This window comes from Notamacropus eugenii, chromosome 6, assembly GCF_028372415.1.
Source record: "Notamacropus eugenii isolate mMacEug1 chromosome 6, mMacEug1.pri_v2, whole genome shotgun sequence".
Classification (NCBI taxonomy): Eukaryota; Metazoa; Chordata; class Mammalia; order Diprotodontia; family Macropodidae; genus Notamacropus; species Notamacropus eugenii.
In genome coordinates, this window is record NC_092877.1 from 35,754,588 (window position 1) to 35,774,864 (window position 20,277).

General features: G+C 42.6%; 1 protein-coding gene across 1 annotated transcript in view; it reads right to left on the reverse strand.

Moving 5' to 3' along the window:
- Positions 1 to 20,277, reverse strand: part of SWAP70 (switching B cell complex subunit SWAP70) — a 76,276-nt gene that overhangs the window by 19,611 nt on the left and 36,388 nt on the right. Inside the window, exons 3-7 of the mRNA XM_072619469.1 lie at positions 19,132 to 19,305; positions 8,090 to 8,317; positions 5,916 to 6,062; positions 4,706 to 4,814; positions 2,908 to 3,089 (exon numbers count right to left, since the gene is read on the reverse strand). Coding sequence (XP_072475570.1) covers positions 2,908 to 3,089; positions 4,706 to 4,814; positions 5,916 to 6,062; positions 8,090 to 8,317; positions 19,132 to 19,305 — 840 coding nt within the window. The remainder of the gene's footprint in view (positions 1 to 2,907; positions 3,090 to 4,705; positions 4,815 to 5,915; positions 6,063 to 8,089; positions 8,318 to 19,131; positions 19,306 to 20,277) is intronic.

Here is a 20,277-nt window from a genome sequence, read left to right on the forward strand (position 1 = left end):
ACAAACACAACTGCTCCGCCTCCAAGAGACAGAATGTGCACAAGGCAGCTAAACTGTACAGAAATATGAAGCAGTAGCTGCGTGGGGTGACCATGAGAGCTGTTGCCAAAATGCACAAACTGTTTCTAGTTCTCACATGTGTGGGCTCAAAAGAGTTAAATTCACAATTACAGGAAGGGAGCAGCGAGGGCTGGAGAGCAGTTTGCTGAAAAAGATCTGAGGGTTTTCATAGACGGCAGTCGTCCGGGAATAAGCAGGTGACGGTCACCTGTGAGTGGTCTGTTCTTAATAAACATTAGCCAAAATACTAAATAAACAGACAAACCAACGCTGGTTAACGAGGACGCTGAAGAGCCAGCCAGAACCCAGAGGAGGGCGAACCAGCACGGTGGAGACTCTCCGATCCACACCGTGTGAGCAGCGGCTAAAAGCCTGGAGAAGAGAAAACCTCAGCTGGAATAGGAGAGCTGTGTCCAGGCATCCAAAGGAAATCAGAATATTAGAATGGGTATACGCAAAGGGGATAGGGCCTGTTCTGTTCTGTGTATATGTTGTTTCCTTCATTAGAACACAAACTCCCTGAATGTCAGGGGTTGTTTCTGCCTTTTTGTTTATCTCCCCAGTATTTAGCACATTTCCTGGTGCATATGATTAATAGATATCTGTTGGCCTCAGAGGATACAACCAGGAACATGTTCTTGGTGGTAACGTAAGTTCTGTTTGGGGCATCCTGAGTTTGACAAGGCAACCAGTTTAAAATGCCCACTAGGCAGTTAGTCAGGGAGGCAGACCTAGGACTAACGGAGGTTCCCAAGAGGGGACAGAGGCTAAGATGGCAGAGTAAAGGCAGGGATTCACCTGAGCTCCCCCAAAGTCCCTGTTGAACAACTTTAAAATAATGCCTCAAAATGAACTCTGCAACAGCAGAACCAACCAAAGGATGGGGTAAAGCGATCTTCTAGCCCAAGACAATGTCGGCCAGAAGAAAGGATTTGTCTCACTGGGGTGACAGTGGAGTGCCATCCAGCACACACCGCAGCCAGCACTTAATCAACAGCAGCGACCTCCAGACCTCTCAGGCCACAATCAATCATCTGTGACTCTTTGTGACCCTATTTGCAGTTTTCTTGGCAAACATACTGGAATGGCTTGCTGTTTCTTTTTCCAGCTTATTTTACAGAAGAGGAAACTGAGGCAAACAAAGTTAAGTGACTTACCCAGGATGATGCAGCTAGTGTCAGGGGCCAGATTTGAACTCAGGAAGATAAATCTTCCTGACTCCAGGCCTAGCACTCTATCCACTGCACCCCCTAACTGAGGAGAATCACTTAGATTTTTCTAAAAGCATGCATTTTAACAGCCTGATTCCTTAGGATTTCTTATTCCTTCAACTAAGCAATTAAATTCTCAGTCAAATTTTATGAAATTAAAATAAGGGTGATCCCATGATATTTATCTAAGTGCTATGTTTTTCAGAACAGCTTTCAGGGACCCCTATAGGGCTGTTGGTTTGTTGTGTTGGCTTTTTTAAACCAAAACTTTAAGATGGCTATGGAATCTACACCAACTTCAAAATAATTCTCCCTAATATCCTAAATCTGCCACTTTGACTTTGGGCAAGTCACCTAATTTCTTAATGCCCTCACCTGTAAAACAGGAGAGCTGAACTAAATCATCCCTAAAATCCTTCTCAACTCTAAAAATCCAATGATCTTAAAGACGGGGAACTGCCAAACAGAGGCGACAGCTCCTCATGACTTTCTACCCCAAATTACTGTGAAGTTTATTTTTTATGTATTCTAAGTTTCCTTATTTATGTGTGTGTTCTCTCCCCTAATGGAACACAAGTTCTTGAGGGCAAAGACTGTTTCATTTTAGTTTCTGGATCCCCAGGGTCATGTATGCAGTACATGGCAGGTGTCTCTTCAATGCTCACTGACTGAGCGCACCGTATATACACTCTGCATGGCCAGTGTCACAGGTCACAAAGCCTAAGAAGTGTGTGTTTTGTATCAAAGAAGCCATAGTCATAAGCAGATGACTTTTATATTGGAATATTAAGGGCCTAGAGAAAGAAAAGTTGAGGCTGGAAAATCAGAGACAAGAATGGAGAAAAACATGATGGTACCCATAAGGCCAACAGGATGAAGTCAGAAGAATCTCTTCAGCTAAGTGAGTTCTAAAGGAAATTAAAGAAAAAAGTCCCCTCTGTAGTGGAGGTGAGAAGTTGGAAGATGAGAAAAAGAAGGTAAATATTACCTCAACAGACACCACTGTCTGGCAACCAACACATATGTCAATTCTTAGTAAGTTATTGAAAGATGGACAAAAAAACAAGAAATGTATTTATTCATGGGACAACGCAGTCTCTGCCCAGAATCAGTTCTGGTAACTGTTTTCTAAATGACACATCAGGCACGAAGCTTCCCTCTTTGGGGCAGCCTTTCCCAGTCTCCCTAGCTGCTGAAACCTTACCCTTCCACGGACCTACTTATTTATAGGTTGACTCATTAAAAGGTAAGCTCCCTGCAGGTAGGGACAATTTTTTTTTTTGGTCTTTCTTTGTATCTCCAGTACTTAGCCCACTACCTAGCACAGAATACAGGTTAAATAAAAACTTTCCACCTCCCTGAGGCTGACCTTTGAGGTCAACAAAATGGTCTCACTCTGCAGACATCCTTAACTTTTAGAATCTTTGACAGCTGCCCTTGCACAGTAGCCTGTGTCTCTGCGGTAGTCAAGGTTGACCAGCAGGCCCTCTTGGTGATCTTCCCTACCCTCCACAGAAGTCTGAGGTCCAGGGAAGGGAAATGATCTGCCCAACATCATGAAGCCAGTGAACGACAGAGGCAGGGTTGCCCATGCCTGACCCCAACGCAGAACCCCACTGATCCAATACGCTCCTACCTTTCTCACTTGCTCCAGCTCCTGTTGCTTATTCTCATTGGCAGCCTGGAGCTCCTTCATCTGCCTCTCCAGTTCCTCCTGTTCCGCCATCATCTTCTTCCTCAGTTCCTTCCGTCTCTGCCGGGCTTCTTTGTGAGGGGGCGGACTGCCCAGCTTCAACAAGTGCACGGTAGAATGGATGGCTGGAAAGTTTCCATCAAAAAGCAAAGAGAGAAGGAGGCTAATCCATGCTTTCCACAACACCGACACTTTAATTGCGCACGGTGATATCTCTTATTAATTACCTCCCCCAGAGTTATTCTAAAAGCTCAAAGAATCTAAGGCATTCCTTTGTTCCCTTAACCCTTGAAAAGTAGGCCAGCAGACCCCCTGGTCCCAGCGTGGGCAGAGGACAGGAGCTCTCTGACCTCTGATGTGCTCTCCTGTATTTAGCATTTTCTTCAGTTATACTCCAGCCAAGGATGAAAACCAAACAGCACCTCCAACAGCATGCCATTCTTTCTAATTCTATAACAGAAAATGTTCACATTCCCTTACACTGCCATCCATTCTGTGCTTAATAATCTGCTTTCTCTGGTTAAAAGAAATATTCTGTTTTCTCTTCTTTGGACTGGGAATGACAAAAGTAGTTAAAAAGGAATTGAAACCCAAAATAAATGCAACAAGCTATAGAGCAATCTACTCCTCTGGCGCCCTGTTCACTGTCTCCCTCCTGTAAGCTTTCAAAGTAACCTTCCCTAGCTACCAGGTGCATTATTTCCCCTCTAGAATGGAAGGTGTTTGAGGGCACTGACCACCTTGCTTTTGCATTTGTTCCCGTGTTTAGGCACAGTGTTTGACAAGGAGCAGTAAATCCTTAAAAATCCTTTTTTATTCGTGTATTCATTCATAAAAGAATTCCTAACAGTACTCAATGCCTGGTTCAAGTTATCACACAAAGGCATTACATATTATGGTACTAGAAGTCCAAGCAGAGGCGACTATCAAACATCCCTGATCTATTAGACTAAGAGTGGAAAAAGCAAAGAGGGTAATCTATAAACTAAAAACAAATAAAACTGACTTTTGGTTTTTCTTTGACTAGATAAAGCCATTCCGGAAGAGAGTGACAAGGCTGATGAGGACAGAGAACTTGCCACACAAATGCCACCTGAAGGGAGCAGAGAAGGACACTCGGGAGGGAGCACGGCATCTCTCTGAAGCATCTGACGGGCAGAAGAAGGATGAGATTTGCTCCCCTGGGCCCCAAAAGGCAGAACAGGGAATGAAGGGTGGAAGTTGCAAAAGCAGATTTAAACGTGATGCAAGGAGAACTGTCCAAAGATGGAATGGGCTGTCTCAGGAGGTAGTGGTTCCCCTCACCAAAAGACTTTTAAGTAGAAGTTGGATGGTCACTTGTCAGCAATGCTGAGGAAGAGATTCTCTTTGTTTTGTTTTGAGGAGGCAATGGGGGTTAAGTGACTTGCACAGGGTCATGCAGTGTTTGAGGCCACATTTGAACTCAGGTCCCCCTGACTTTGGGGCCAGTGCTCGTATCCACTGCACCACTCAGCTGCCCCTGAGCAAGAGATTCTTAATCAGCTCCTTTCTGGGAGGGAAGGCTGCTGAGCCTCACCACTTTTCAACATGACCACATGACAAATACTCAGGGACAGGGAACTCAGGGAGCTCTATACCCCTGGCTCCAGCACACTTAATGAAGGGGAATTGCTGACCTGCGCACTGAAACTTGCCATCCTCCTTAAGAGAATATTCACAGAAAAACATAAACTGAGGTCAATTACTGGAGTGGTCTTACCTTGAATCCACTCCTGTTTCTTCTTTTTATCCGAGGCACTGATTTCAAATGTCTTATCTAAACATTTTATTAGGAAAAGACATTTCTTTCCGTCTTTGTCAGGCAAGGACTGGAATGGAAAACAAATTATCAGTTCTTTGCAAACCAACCCTGGAGTGCTGATAACATAACTCTCAAAACTTGCACTCCAAATTCTTAGGTAAAACAAAAACAACGTCAATAAAATGCCTTGCTCTCCTCAGCGGACATCACAGACTTATGCAGCATTGGGGCAACAAGGAGTCTAGAGCTCAAGACCTGGAATCAGGAAGACTCCCCTCCTGCAGTTCAAATCCAGCCTCAAACACTTCCTAGCTGGGTGACCCTGGGCAAGTCACTTCACCCTGTGTGCCTGAGTTTTCTCATCTCTAAAATGAGCTGGAGAAGGAAATGCCAAACTGCTTCAGTGTCTTTGCCAAGAAAACCCTAAATGGGGTAACAAAGAGTTGGACATAATGGAAACAACCAAGCAACACAGAACATACAGACACTGAATCAGATTCAGGCTAAAGATCTCACAGTATCCAAAGACTTAAGAATGAGAAGGAATGTTAACAGATATCTCATCCAACCCCATCGTTCTTGTTGTTCAATCATTTCCATCGTGTCTGACTCCGTGTGCTGCTGCATTGTGGCCCCATTTGGGGTTTTCTTAGCAAAGATACTGGAGTGGTTTGCCATTTCCTTCTCCAGCTCATTTTACAGATGAGGAAACTGAGGCAAACAGGGTGAAGTGACTTGCCCAGGGTCACGCAGCTAGGAAGGGTCTGAGGCCAGATTTGTATTCAAGTCTTCTTGACTCCAGGCCTAGTGCTCTATCCACTGCCCCACTTGGCTGCTTCTCTTCCTCCCCCTCTTCCTCGTCACCATTACACACTTGGGGAAACAAGATCCAGAGAGGGTCGGTGACTTGTGATAAGTCACCCAGCACAAGGTACAGCGGGAAAGAGGACCAAGTCAGGAGATGGGAGTCTCTTGACTCAAGTCCAAACTCCTCCCATTACATTGCTATGTTTGCCCATATATTTTTGAAAAAAGAAAATTTTGCCTTTTCCCAATGTCCTATTTTGAAGAGCAAACACATACTCAGAATAAGGATGGCTTCCACACTGGGGGAAACACCTAGTAAACCATCCCAACAGAATATTAATGAAAGGAATGGAAACTTTACCTCTACACAGCAGCTGTCATCCAGCATTATATCTCCTTTCTTATCCTTTAGATCCTCACTCACGTAATAAGAAATGATGTTGGGTTTCAACACAAACCAACGTTCAGTCCAATTTTTCCGTCTATGGCCTTTTTTCATCATGTAACCCTAAAAGAAATTAAAGCTGATGTAAGTGTTTGTGGAGAAACAGCTGCTTTTCTCTTTAGTTATCAGAGCTGGCACATTATCCAACCATCTGGTGCTCATCGAATGAATCCCACTTGTAATAAACTACCCACCTTACCTACCTAAAATAGTCAGGAGAGGGTGGTGGATGGGGGTCTGCTGGCACAGGCTCAAGACCACACTGCTAAGCCCAACTTTGAGGACCCTCATGATCTAAACCCTAGCACAAACCTCTCATCCTGGAGAGGTCAGTCTATCTAGCCTGTCACCAATTACCCTACATGAATTTCTGCCTTTTCCACCACACCTCAACCTAAAGAGCCCTCCCCCTCCCTAGCAGAATACTGCTCAACTCTCAATTTCTAAATAAACTGACACTTCTTATGGCCCTAGAATAGTGTCCCAAGCAGACAATAAATGTTTGTTGAATTTGATTTTCTACAAAAGATATCATCTGAAACATTCATTTGACTGTAAATTACCTTTGCATGTATGTGTGACCGGTCTCTTCGGTTACTCTGTTATTGAACAATAAACATTGATTAAGCATTTACTACGTGCCAAATACAGTGCTAGGCACTGGGGGCACAAAGATGAAAATGAGAAGGTCTGTGCCTCCAAGGAGATTACACTCTGCCAGGGAGACAACACATCCATAAAAGAAATATTGAGCAACTGGGATGGGGAAAACCAGGAAAAGTTTCATGTAGGCATCAGTACTTGAACTGAAAACTGAAGGAAACAAGGGATTTGAAAAGGCAGGAGTGAGGAAGGGGAGTCTTCCAGGCCTAATTAGAGCCAGATTGTGAAGGGCTTTAAATGCCAAAAAAAAAAAGAAAAATCTAATCTGTATGTGAGCTTAGAACCTGCTCAGACGTGCTTTAGAAACGTCCCATATCAGCTGTATGGGAGATGGACTGAAGATGGGGGAAGGTAGTGAAAAGCCTAAGGAGGCAGGCGAGGATGGTCGGAAGGAGGGCACTGGCTATGGGAGTGTAGAGAAGGGACTGTGTGTGTGCAAACTGCTGGGAAAGGAGAGGCCAGATGAATAAGAGGGAAGAGTTAAGGCTGACTCTAAGGCTAAGAACCCAAGTGACTGCCAGAACTGAGGGGAATTCATTGGCAAAAAAAAAAATTCAGAAGATGAGCGAGTCTGGAGGGAAAAATAACATGTGTGCTTTATTTAGAAAAGGCTTCATTTGGGAGGCTCATATGATATCCAGTTGGAAATATCCAAATGGCTGTTGATGTAAAATGGGAGTTCGGGAGGGATTATATAGACACAGAAACCATCTGCAGAGAGCTGATTATTAAATCCATGAGAGGTGACCCGATGAACAAGAAAGGGGGCAGAGAAAAGAGAAAAAGAACTGGAGCAATGCTAGCTGGTAAAGCCACAGTTGGGGAGGGGTGAGATCTAGTACTTTTCAAAGATGTCAAAACCTATGAAAACATTATTAAGGGGCAGAAGTTAACTTTATTTAATTAACCTACGGACGCTAAGGGACAAAAGTTAACTTGAATTAACATACAGACACTAAGTTAGATTCAGGACCTTAAATAGACAGAAAGTCCCCAACTTACAAAAAGAATACATTCCCAAATCCAGCTATTCTAGAACAGTCTCCTAAATACCTGAATTTTTGATGATGATGACTTAAATTAAAAAAAAATTCATTAGGCAAGGAAGTACAAATTTCCGAAAATTCTGATTTGGGAAAACATTAATATAGGAAATTTGATGCATCCAAGAAAAACAGTACAAGTTACATGAAACAAGAATGTAAACGTGAGGTTTCACTGCAGGGGATGCTTTGCAGATGTCCCTGAAAAAGGAGAATTCCCCTTTCTCTGAACAGCAGCAAATCTTCAATACACATAGTTTAAAACAGGATTTAAACCTCTCTAACAGGAAAACAATACCATAATACGAAAGGAAATCAACTTCAAGCCTGTGAAAAATAAACATAAAGGTTGCAAGACAGAAGAAAAAAACAAATCACTTTTACCTGCTTCAGCACATCCAATATAAGTTCGTTAAAAACTTCATTAATTGCCATGGACACAGTCTGCCGATCCATGCCTTTGCTAAACTGGCCACCTCCAACGAGCTCGATTAATTCCCACGCAGAAAGGCCATCCCGACTGGCATCAAAGTTGATTTTGTAATGTTCAAATTCTTCTTGCTGCCATGCTCCCCCCATTGCTTCGGTGAGTTTCTTAAGCAGGTATTCAATCTGTACGAAAAAGGAAAAAAACCTCACTTAGGAGCAGCGTCCCCAGGTAAGTAGGTGGGCTCAGTGGCTAAACCGTCAGCCCTGGAATCAGGAGCCGAGTCCAAATCTGGCCTCAGATACTTAGTAGTTGTGTGACCCTAAGCAAGTCACTTAACCCCAACTGCCTAGTCAGAAAAAAAAGGAATGAACCATATTTAAAACAAATGTAAATAGTGTTGTTTAGGAGAAATGCCATTTAAACTCAGTGCTCTCAGCAACTCTCTAAGACCAGAAATTCCAACTGACATCAGTAGAGGGAGTCTCCTCTGTCAACAAAATTCTAAGTCCAGTCCATCCTTACTCTGTGCTGCTTAAACTGTCATGGTAAGTTTAAGGAATATTCATTAACAGGGTCAATACGGCACAAAATTAATTGTTTTAACAATTTTTAACTAAAAATAGGTAGACAGCATAATACAATGTTTGACATATCAAAAAAGTCAGCAGTGCCACCTGTGCTGATTTGGCATAAGAACCACAGGAAAGTGATAACCCCCAAGGAGCACATAAGCATTCAGCACTAAGCCAAAGGTAGAAAAACAAATAAATGTGATCTAGCACTTGTCAAAGAGGTCAAACTCTATTTAAACATTAGTAAGGGCCAAAAGTTAACGTTATTTAATTAACAGAGATGCTGTTAGATTCAGGGTCCTAAAGAGGCAGGAAGTCACAAGTTACCAAACGAATGCATCCCCAAATCCAAAAGCGATTTGTAAATTTGTTGTGTGAAACTCAAGACAGCTTGTCCTCTAGAGAAACTATTATAAATGAGAGTTGAGTTTCCAGGCCAACCCAGAGGTTCTTCCAATTAATCTATTTAAGTCAGCTACCCATTTAAAAAGAAAATGTTGAAAACAATACTATTCTAATGCTTAGTAATGAAACAATAAAGGAAAAAACTGAATAAGAGCTTTATATTTCTATCAGATGCAGCTTCATTAAGCAATTTAAATCTGGAGTCCAGGACACAAGGCCACTCCAGAAGGTTCTGTACAGGAAACGTCTGATGACAGTGAATCTTTAATATATTTGATTTCACTTTCAAGACATGATATAAGAGTAGCATGATTCTCATACTTACTGTAAGAATAGACCTGGAATGGATGAAAGCTGTGGTGCGTCAGTCCGTCACCAAGCATTGGCTAATTCCACTTAACTTGGCTGGCCCTGAGCTAAGTGCTGGGGAAACAAGGAAAAGCCAAACCTAAAGCCAGCCCTCAAGAAGTTTACATTCTAATGGGGAGACACAACACATAAACAACCAGGTATACACAAAACATAAAGACGGCATTACTTGCCGCTGGGTGGGGATGGAGGAAGAACCAGAAAAGGCTTCCAAAAGAACTCAGGATTCGAGCTGAGTCTTGAGGCAAGCCAAGGAAACTAAAAGGCATTGGAATGAACAAAACATACCAGGCATAGGACAGTCAGCGCAAAGATACAGGGAGGAGGCAGGTGTAACTGGATTATAGTGCAATGAAGGCAGTGAAGTATGAGAAAGCTGGAAAGGTAACAAGAGCTTTAAATGCCAAATATGTTTAATCCTGCAGGGAACAGGAAGTCACTGGAGCTCATCACTTCATGGAAGAGACTTGGGGCAGGGAGATCATGGCGAGGGCTATCACAGTGAAAGGAGATGAATCATACCTGTATGAGGGAAGAGAAGGGGATGGATAGAAGAATTATGGTGAAGGTAAAGATCTGGTAATGAATCGGATATGGAGGGCGAATGATAGTAAGGAATGGAGGAGAACACCAAGGCTGCAAACCTGGGGTACTGGGACCATGGTGGTGGCTAGAGCTTGGGAAATTAAGAAGACGAAAGGGTTAGGGGAAAGCCAGTGAGTTCTAATTTGGACCTATTAGGTACCTATGGGACATCTAGATGTCCTAAAGAAAATCAGCGATGTGGGACTAGAGGCCAGAAGAGAGAGCAGGATTGGACAGAAGTCTGTGAATCACCTACACAGAGGTGGTAACCAAATCCACGGGAGCCAATGACACAGAGAGAAAAGAGAAGACCTACAATAAAGCCCTGGGGAGCATTTACGGATGAAGAACCAAGAAGGAGACTGGGAAGGTGTGATTAGACCAATAAAAGAAGAATCAAAAAAAAGAAACTCATGAAAACCTCTACAAGTGTCCAGAAGAGCTGACCAACAGTGTCAAATGGCATCTCCTATCTCCATACCTTTGCCTGCACTGTCACCCATGTCTAAAATGCACTCCTACTTCCGAGGACACCTTAGGATCACTAGTCTCTTCCAAAGCTCACACAAGAACCACCTCCCACACCTTTCAGGGGCATGCCTTCCCCCCACTGTGCCCCTTCCATTCAAGTTACCTTGGATTCCTTTTGTACCTCGTTCTAGATGTACGTGGTACCTCAAAGTGCAAGGCTAGCTCCCTGAGGGCAGAGACTATTTCATTTTTGTCTCTGCAATCTTAGCACATAGGCAGAGTGCTCAACACATAGTAGGGGCTTGCTCAATGTACTTCCCTCCCTCCCTTTCACTTAAAAAACAAGACACAATCAGGTGCCTCTGGTGTTAAGGAGCTTTTCTTGAGGCCCCTAGTTGCTAGTACTCAATAAGGCCTCTATTTCTAGGATATTTATGTACCGTCCCCTTCCCAAAAGTCAAACTCCTTGAGAGCTTTTTTGTATCCCCAGTACCTTGTATATAATAAGAATGAAATGAACAGTTAAGTTGTACTGGCCTTGATTCAGACTGGAGTTTTTTATTTAAAAAAAAAAAAATCTAACAAATGTGAAGAAGTAAAGGTAGCAGAAATAAGAGGAAGGAGAAAGAGAAGAGGTAAAAAATTTCCAGAAGGTAGCTAATGGGCAGGAGTTAAAAGAGGAGGCAGCAAGAGGTACAACTTCCCAGTGAAAAGGTGAGATCTAGCTCATCCTCTTTTTTAAAAAATTTAATTAATTTGTTTTCTATTTGCAACAATCATTTCCATAAGTCTTAAATTTTCTCCCCTTTCTTCTCCCAATAGCCCATCCTCCTGTAATACCCCAGAAAGTCAAAAGGACTTCCCCAGGTCCCAGAAAGGAGTGAGTGGAGTTCACTGAACTCACATCCTCCTTGAGGAAGCTTGCTTTCTCTCTTTATCTCCCTCTAAAGGAGAGAAGGAACAGTGAGTAAGAATCCCAGAGTTCAGAGAGCTCCAGTTGCTCCTGGAACAAGGACAGCACAGACAATAGGGGAAAGAGGGAAAGCAGGAGGGGGGACGTGAAGGGGAATAGTGGCCTCTAATTACAAATTGGGTTGGTGCCCTGGTATAGAATCAAGAGCCCTGAAGAAGAATCAGGAGCCCTAGGCTCTGGACCCAGCCCTGCCACTAACTCACTTCCTATCTTTGAAGATATCAGTTTCCTCCACTTCTAAATGAAAACACTGGACTAGATTCTCTCCAAGGTCCCTTCCGGCTTCATGACCCACTCTGAATTGTATAAAATACTAAATGTAATTGATATAAGTCCAAAAAATCACTAACTCCAGGATCTCTTGATGCATTAAACATTCCTACTTGTCATTACTAAGTAATATTAAGAAACAGCCCGTGTGCCTCCATGGGCTCCACCAACATTCTGAGAGCTCATTCAGTTTCAGGAAGCAGCTTACTTCCTATTTCCATTCAAGTTTCACCCAAAATAACAAAGAATGAAAATTCCAGTTGCATGTGATCTTAGATAGCTAAATCTTTATCGCCTTTTATAGCTGAAAAGCCAGGGCTGGGCTTAACAGTCAGATTTTGTTTAAGGATCTTTCAAAATTATATCAGTTTAATTTAAAAAGCATTTTTCAACTCAGTTCTTCTGAGCATCAGACACATCCTCGTTTATTCCTGACTCAGTGAGCAGCTGGCACCAAATGTATAGGGGTAATGGCAAAAGCAGTGGTTCTGGAAACAGAGAAACTGAGTTCACATTCTACCTCTTACCATTATGAGCTCTGTGACCTTGAAAAAGTCACTTAAGTTCCAGGGGCTTCTGGCTTCTTGTCTGTAAAAGGAGGAGGGGGTAACTAGGTGGTGTCCAAGGTCCCTTCCAAACCTGTGTCTGTGACCCATGACAATAACTACTTTCTATGGCAAACGTAGATTTTCAGGAGTGTCCCTGAAGGAAGAATGGGTAATGGACTAGAATTCAAAAATCAATCAACATGCATTTATTCCAGGAGTGACGCTGGTCAAACACTCCGCCTCTTTCGGTCTTAGTCTCCACCCCAGGACTGCACCACCCACCCCACATTTTTGTTGTAAGAATCAAATAACAGAATGTAACTGTAAGTGCTATAGTCACATATTACTATATTAAAATCAAACAAGTTGTCTGATGCAAGAGGAGAGAAGACCTCAACCTTGGAATTAAGTCAATTAACCTTTACTTAATATCCAGGGCACCATTACTGGGTGATGGAAAACTGAGTTTCCAAAGAACAAAACAATCTTCATTATAATTAGATATTCTTTAATTTTTATCTATGGAAATTATCTCGCATAATCAGGATGCACAAGCCTACACAAAATAGGGAGGAAAAGATAGGGGAGCAGGTGACCATTGAACACCACTCATTTAAACTGGTCCAAAAAGTGAAGACTGCACTCACACGGTTGGGTACAGAAATGTATTTCATTCAACAGAGAAACAGGAGAGAAAGGAGAGAAGAGAGAGGAGAAAAAGAGGAAGGGCAGGTTAAGGGAGGAATGAGTCCTAAGAATTAATGAATTCTAAGGTTGTACAAAAATATCATAGCAGCCATTTTTGCAATGGGAAAAGTCTGGAAATTGAAGGGGTGCTCATCCGTTGGGGAATGTCTGAACGAGTTATGGTACAGGAATGTGATGGAATACTATTGTGCTCAAGAGATGATGAAGGGGATGGTTTCAGAGAAACCTGGGAAGACTTATGTGAACTGGTGCGATGAAATGCGCAGAACCGAGACCAAAATCTAAAAGCTACCATATTACAAAGACAAACACCTTGAAAGACTTGGGCCAAGCAATGCAATGACTGACCACAAGATGGCGCATGATAAATCATGCTACTCACCACCTGATGGAAAGGTGAAGGGTGTGGGTGGAGAGGAGACATAGGTTTGGTTTTTTTGGGGGGGGCATGGCCAATGAAGGAAATTGTTTTGCTTGACTATAAGTGTCAGTGACAGGAATTCTGTTTCTCTCTAGTTTTCAGTTGTGGAGAGAAGGGAGAGAAAAGATGAATTTTAATTGACTGAAAAAATTAAATTTAATATTAAAAAATGAAGGGGCAAAAAAAGGAGGGAAAAAAGCAGAGGAGTTGTCAGAGACAAGGGAAGAACTAGAATAATAAAGGGACAAAGGTGCATAATGAGGAAAAAACATCAGGCATCAGGGGTTACTTCAAAGTACTAACTGTTACAAAAAGGTCAGAGAAGTCAATTCAAACATTCATTAAGCTTCTACACTTCATTAGTAGTAGCAAAGTACTGTTAAAAAAAAAAACCTGGCAACTCAAAAACAAGAACCCAGAATTCCTTGCTCTCAAGAGCTGGGAGGTAGCACGTGTACCCAAATAAGTGTACTAAGGGTCCTAATAAGCAGCACAGAAAAGGGAATGCTATAACTGAGAAAATAGCCTTCAATTTGGCAATCAGAAGTATCATTCTTCACATTTATTTGTAAGGAATAATATCGTTCCAAAGAGAGGCACCACCAAGTAAATCCTCTTTATTTTTCATACCTATCTACCTCTACACAGAGGACAAGTGCAGCTGGATGGCACAGCGGATAAAGCACCAGGCTTGGGGTGAGGAAGACTCATCTTTTTGGGTTCAAGTCTGGCCTCAGACATTTCCTCACTGTGTGACCCTGAGTAAGTCACTTACGCCTGTCTGCCTCAGTTTCCTCATCTGTAAAATGAGCTGGAGAAGGAAATAGCAAAGTACTCAAAGAGGGTCATGAAGGGTCAGACTGGACTGAAATGACTCCCAAGACCTATTTTTCAGCCCCACATCTACAACCGCCTCTTAGACCTCTCCATGTAGATGTCTCATCATGAATCTCAAACTCAATGTATCTACAACCAAATGAACTCCCTTCCCCACAAAGGGAAGACTGACTTCTCCTCTTGAGTCCTGCCTTCCCCATTTCATCCAACGAAGTCCACATTCCCTCAGTCAACCAAGATTTTTAAGTCTGTTGAATTTGACTTTCTTAAAAAGGAAACAGTTGTTTCCAAATACAAAGCCCCACTGTGGAGCTGACAAGATGACAGCGTAGCCCTTGGTCTAGCGATGTGGACAGGGCAGGGAATTTCCATGACCAAAATCCCCGTGAGATTAGACCTCAAGGAAGCAGCACTTCTCAATAATTTACAACAATATCTGTGTATCAGCTTCCTAAGACTTTTCTCCCTGAGATCACGCTCTCATTTTCCCTGGTATGCTTGTGCTCACTCTTTTAAAGATGAACATACAGCAGTGTATCTTAAAACAATGAATAAAAACAGACCCAAACATCACACGTGCCTGAGGAGGCGGGCTCGGTGATGCAGGAGATCAGGGACACTGTGGATCAGGTGAGAAACAGAAGGCGCTGTCCTGGGGCCTCCCCTCATCCTCTCTCCCACATGCTCACATGTCTGCAAGGGCCTGGGGTTCAAGGCAAAGAGCCTGACAAGCGTTCAATGATGGGGCACACTTGACCCAGGCCCTGTTCAGAGCTATTTGCATCAACTCCCTCCTTAGACTTGAGCTCCTTGACCGCTAGGACTCGGTGTGCTTCCTCTTTTTCTTTTTTAATCCCAACCTCAGCACAATGCCTGGCACAAAGTTGGTGCTTCATAAACACTAGATTCCTCACTATGTTATCACTAAGCACCATGACCCTGGAATTCCAGCAGCACAAGGGACTGCACAAGTCCCAGAGTTATCTAGGCTCGGCATCCAGACGTAGGCCCAAACTACAGCTCTCCTACTGAGCAGTTGCGGGGCCCTTGGCACAGCACCTTGCTGTAAATTCCTCATCTGCAAAATAAAGATGGAAGACCCCCTCCCTCCCAGGGTGGTTGGGAGGACAAAATCAAGAGCACTTGGCAAACCCTCAATCTCCTCTGAAGCACACATCTTGTTTATTATCCCTGGTGTCTAATTTCACATTAGTTTTATGTGGACAAGCCTAAGACTCAGGCAATATTAAAAGCTTATCTAATGTTTCTACGGGTAGTGAGGTGGCCCAGATACAGTACTAGGCTTGCAATCAGGAAGACTCACCTTATTGACTTCAAACTGGTCTCAGATACTTTACTAACTGTGTGACCCTGGGCAAGTCACTTAACCCTGTTTGCCTCAGTTTCCTCATCTGTGAAATGAGCTAGAGAAGGAAATGGCAAACCACTCCAGTATCTCTGCTAAGAAAAACCCTAAATAAGGTCAAGGAGAGTCAGACACGAGCAAAAAGTGACTGAACACCAATATGTTTCTGGTGATGAGTTTGCATTCTGAAAAGATGCAAATATAATCTTGTTTATTCCACTTTCTGAACAATAAAATCCAATACTAATTTTTGTTCCATGTTATACCTTCTCTTCGCATAAAGCTCTTCTGGTAGCAAAAGAATAATATGTAAACTTAACTCGAATTCTAATCCAGAGAAGATTCTCAGTGATTTAAGGCCAATACTCTATAGGAAAATCCTCACCTTCCTCCTTCCCTTCAAAAACATAAAAATAAAAACAAAAACAAAACCCTAAAGAAACACTGACAGAGTGTGACTCACAGCCTGCGTCGGGTGTCTGAGAGACATGCCTCCCTTTGCAAAGAATGAGCTTCTCTTGAAATGGCACCCAGAGTAACTCCATCTATCCACTGCTTGCAGACTCTGGGCCACCCCTGGTTCAACAATAGAAGTCCAGGTGGTGGAAGGAGGAGACTGCCCAAGACACCCTAGCAGGCTCTCCGCACTAACTGGCCCCTGAACTCCTCCAGGGTGTCAGGTAAAGCAAAGCTGTCCTACCAGCTCCAGATGATGACAAAGCCACAAACACGTCTCCAGAAACATCCTGCCTCTGGTAAGTGAAGTCTCCCAGCTCAGGGCTAGGCCGTGGAGACAGAAATACAATGAATGACACAATCCTTACAGGCGAGCTGTGCCCTTTAAGATCAGGGCTCTGAGGCACAGGGGAGCAGGGAGTAAAGTCAGAGTCAGTGCAAAGGCCTCAGGACCAGAGATGGAAAATGGGAAGAAGACCAGAGAGAAGGCCCACAGACTGCAGAATGCAGACTTCTGTCCAAGGAAAGACAGGTGAGGGTCAGTTCTAAAGGGAGTTACTAGATAAACAGTTTCCATTTTATTCCAGAGGCAAGAGGAAGGCACTAGAGTTTACTGAGAAGGGCAGTGATACGGTTAGATCTGTGCTTAAGGCAAAATCACTCCCTCTGAGGATGGATCCAAGGGAGGAGAGAAAAGGGAAGGAGGTCAATTAGAGACTGAGGCAATAAGCATTCTAGGCCAAGGGTGATTCAAGCCTGAACTAAAGCAATCATCTTCGTGAGCAGAAAGAGAGGGCTAGAAGAGGTACTGTAGAAACAAGTTTTGGCAAATGACTGGCTATGTGGGGTGAAGTGGAAAATTACACAAAGGCGGCCAACCTGGGAGATGAGAAGAAAAGTGTGGAACCTCCAAGAGAAGCAGGGAGATTCAGAAGAGTTACAGACATTTCACTACACAAAACAGAAGAGGGGGGAGGTGGGGGTGAGGAGAAAGAGAATGGGCCCTGCTCTGGATGTGGTGAATCAGAAATATCACTGGGACATCTGGTTTGTGGCGAGGCAAGCCTGAAGTTCAAGGAGAGCCTGGGACTAGATAGATAGAGATGGGGTTGTCTGCACAGAAATGATCATTGAACCCATGGCAGCTGTCTTCACCTTTTCAAAAATAAGTCTCCAGTAAGAAGGCTATTTGCCAGTAACCTGTCCATTTCCAAGAGAGGTTAATAACGGAACATACATGCTCATATAGAGACCCACAAGTCTTCCCACGGGAAATGACTTCACTTGAGCATCTAACTGAATAATATTCCAATTTTGGAATGATTGGTAACACTAGTTTCTTCCAGTTTCTAGAAAAACATGAATTATTAAATAAATCTGGTATACTTAATATATACTTATAAACTGATTTTTATCAGTTTAAGCAGTGATTTTTAAACCACCACAGATCTCTCTTAGCAATATAGGTAGGGTTTCTGCTGTTTGTTTTTCCTAATTTACCTCTGAGTAGATGCTTCCTAAACTGTCCCTTACTAACATTCATAGGATAAGATTTAAAGTTCAAAAGTTCCTTTGCCTTTTGTTTTACGGATCAGGAAATTGTGGCCCACGGAGATTAAATGAAATAATTTAAACAAAAGTCACACAAAACATAAATATAATATAAAATCTGGATTTGAGCATAGGTTCTCAAGTAGTTCTCACTCCAATTCATTAGATTAAAAAAATCAAAATTAAAAAAATTTTCTTTGGCAAAAACAACCCCAGCACATTCCACTTCCCCATGTAGGTACACATACAATTCAATTCAACCAATATTTCAAGCCCATAGCTCACACAAAGCACTTCTGTTATTAACATGGTAAGATGCTAAATGTCAGAGAATCCAAAGAATCTCTTGCTTTAATTTATAACTAGGTTATCTTTCCTGGTTCCCCCAATTTAAGTTCAGAAATCTAAGTTTTTTAAATAGCTAACCACCCTAACACTAACAAACCTGTAGCAGCCTGAAGCTGAAGGAGCCAAGTCTCACTCTACCACTCACTACCCATGTGGTAATGAGCTAGTCGCTTATCCTCTCGTGGCCTCACAGAACATAAACGATGTTAATGTGTGATTTTCTAAGGCAATATGTGGCCCACAGGGGTCCTTAGGCACCGTTTAGTGGCCCCTGTTTCTCTGTGGGTTTGACTGGCCTTGCGCAGCACAGACAGATTAAGTGACTTGCCCAGGGTCACACAATCTAGTAGATGTGTGAGATGGGACCTGAATCCAAGTCTTTATGAATCCAATGCCAACAACTACCTTTCTAGTAAGCAGTACTGTCTCTCTTTATAATACATATTTCAGCAAAATATTATCCTGAAACTTCAAACACTATGTGATAGACCCATCTTCAAAAGACTAAGACAGCCTTGAAAGAAATTTCCCTGTGACAATCCTCACAGACTTCTGTACAACACAGTCAGCATGTAAGCAGGCAGAAAGCTATGTCTGCTAAATATGCCTTGTCTTGCAAAAAGACATTGTGGGCATCAGAAATGGATTTTTCTATAAATGCAGCAATTTAGAAGAGGAAGAAAAAGAGTCCCACCCTGCCTGCCAACCTACGGAAGAATTTAGCTTTCCCACAGCATTCCACTTTGGCCTTCCCCAGTGAAAGACCATCTGCAATTACATGACGCAGACGCCTGGCTAAATACTGCATTTCTTACCAATAAAGTCTAGTCCAAAGGCTTTTTTCCCCATATCCATTTTAAACCACAATGTTCCTAATTTGTGTCTACCAAAATACTCCAGTTTTTGTTTTGTGTTAAAAAAAAAAAAGTTGGGCCTGAGTCAAGAGATCTGAGTTCTACCACCGAACTTGCTAGGTAACCTGACATAATTAATTTAAGGTCTCTGAATACTCAATTCCCTTCTCTGTGACATGGTACCCATTACACCTGTAACATTCTATTACTCCACCATAAGAAGAAGGCTCATTTATATATTTTTTTCAAAATTAGCCCTTACCTCTTCAGGCACAATAATCAACGGGTATTTGTCCTCGGATAAGAAGTTGAAAATAACCCATACTTTAAATGAATCTTCTTCACTGATGAGTAAGGGACTTTTGGTGAGATTTTTTTTGACACAAAGTGTCCAACACATCCTATTAAACTCAATCTTGTCAAAATTTTCTTGAACCTAAAAGGGAAGGAAAAATACAAAACATTTAAAACCACTAGAAGGACAACCAAAGACAGACATCCCAGTACAGGTGCTTTGAACAAGATCGTACATGATGTATTAGATACACCCCTGTGAAATAACCAAAACCAGCGTAAAGTCAGGCATCAAAGCCCTCCGCCCCCCATAACCTTGTTCATTCATATAGAACACTAATCCTGTTGAACTAACTGCCCCCATGTCCTCATGTGCCTAAAGTCATGTTTTGGAGAAACCAATCAATGGCAGGCATTATTAGAAGGGTGGCTGTAATAATCAAAAACAGGAGAGATATGTTAACATCACAACGCGGAACCTAGAACTCTTTCCTAGTTCTGCAGGAACTCCTAGAACAGAACCAATGTTATAAAAGGGGGTCAGGTTGAGAAAACAGTCTGAATCCACCTATTTCCCAACTGATTAAGAAACAGAGAGCTCGTTTCTTTTATTTAACATAAAGAATTTGCTTTCAGTTTTCAACAATCACTTCCATAAGTTTTCACCCCTCCCTCCCCACGATGGCACTCAGTCTTATACAGGCTCCACACATACACTCTTATTGAACACATTTTTACACTAGTCATGTTGCATAGAATAATTAAAAGGAATGGGAGAAATCATGAGAAAAAACAAAACAAAACAAAAAACAGTCTGCTTCATTCTGCGTTCCGATTCCATAGCTCTCTCTCTGGACGTGGATAGCATTTTGCATCAGGAGTCCTTCCCTGAATTTCTGTGCAGAGCCAAGTCTATCAGAAACAGTCCTCGCACACTGTGGCTGTTACTGTGTATGTCAGAGAACCCAAGTTTCACAAACACAAGACTCCCACCCTCCCCGGGCTTGCCACCACACCCACCATGGGGACCTGACATGCTCTCTATTTCTATGTCTGCCTTTCTAACCTCCCTATTTTTTTCTCCTTCTCCTTATTTGAAATAAGAAAGCTACTG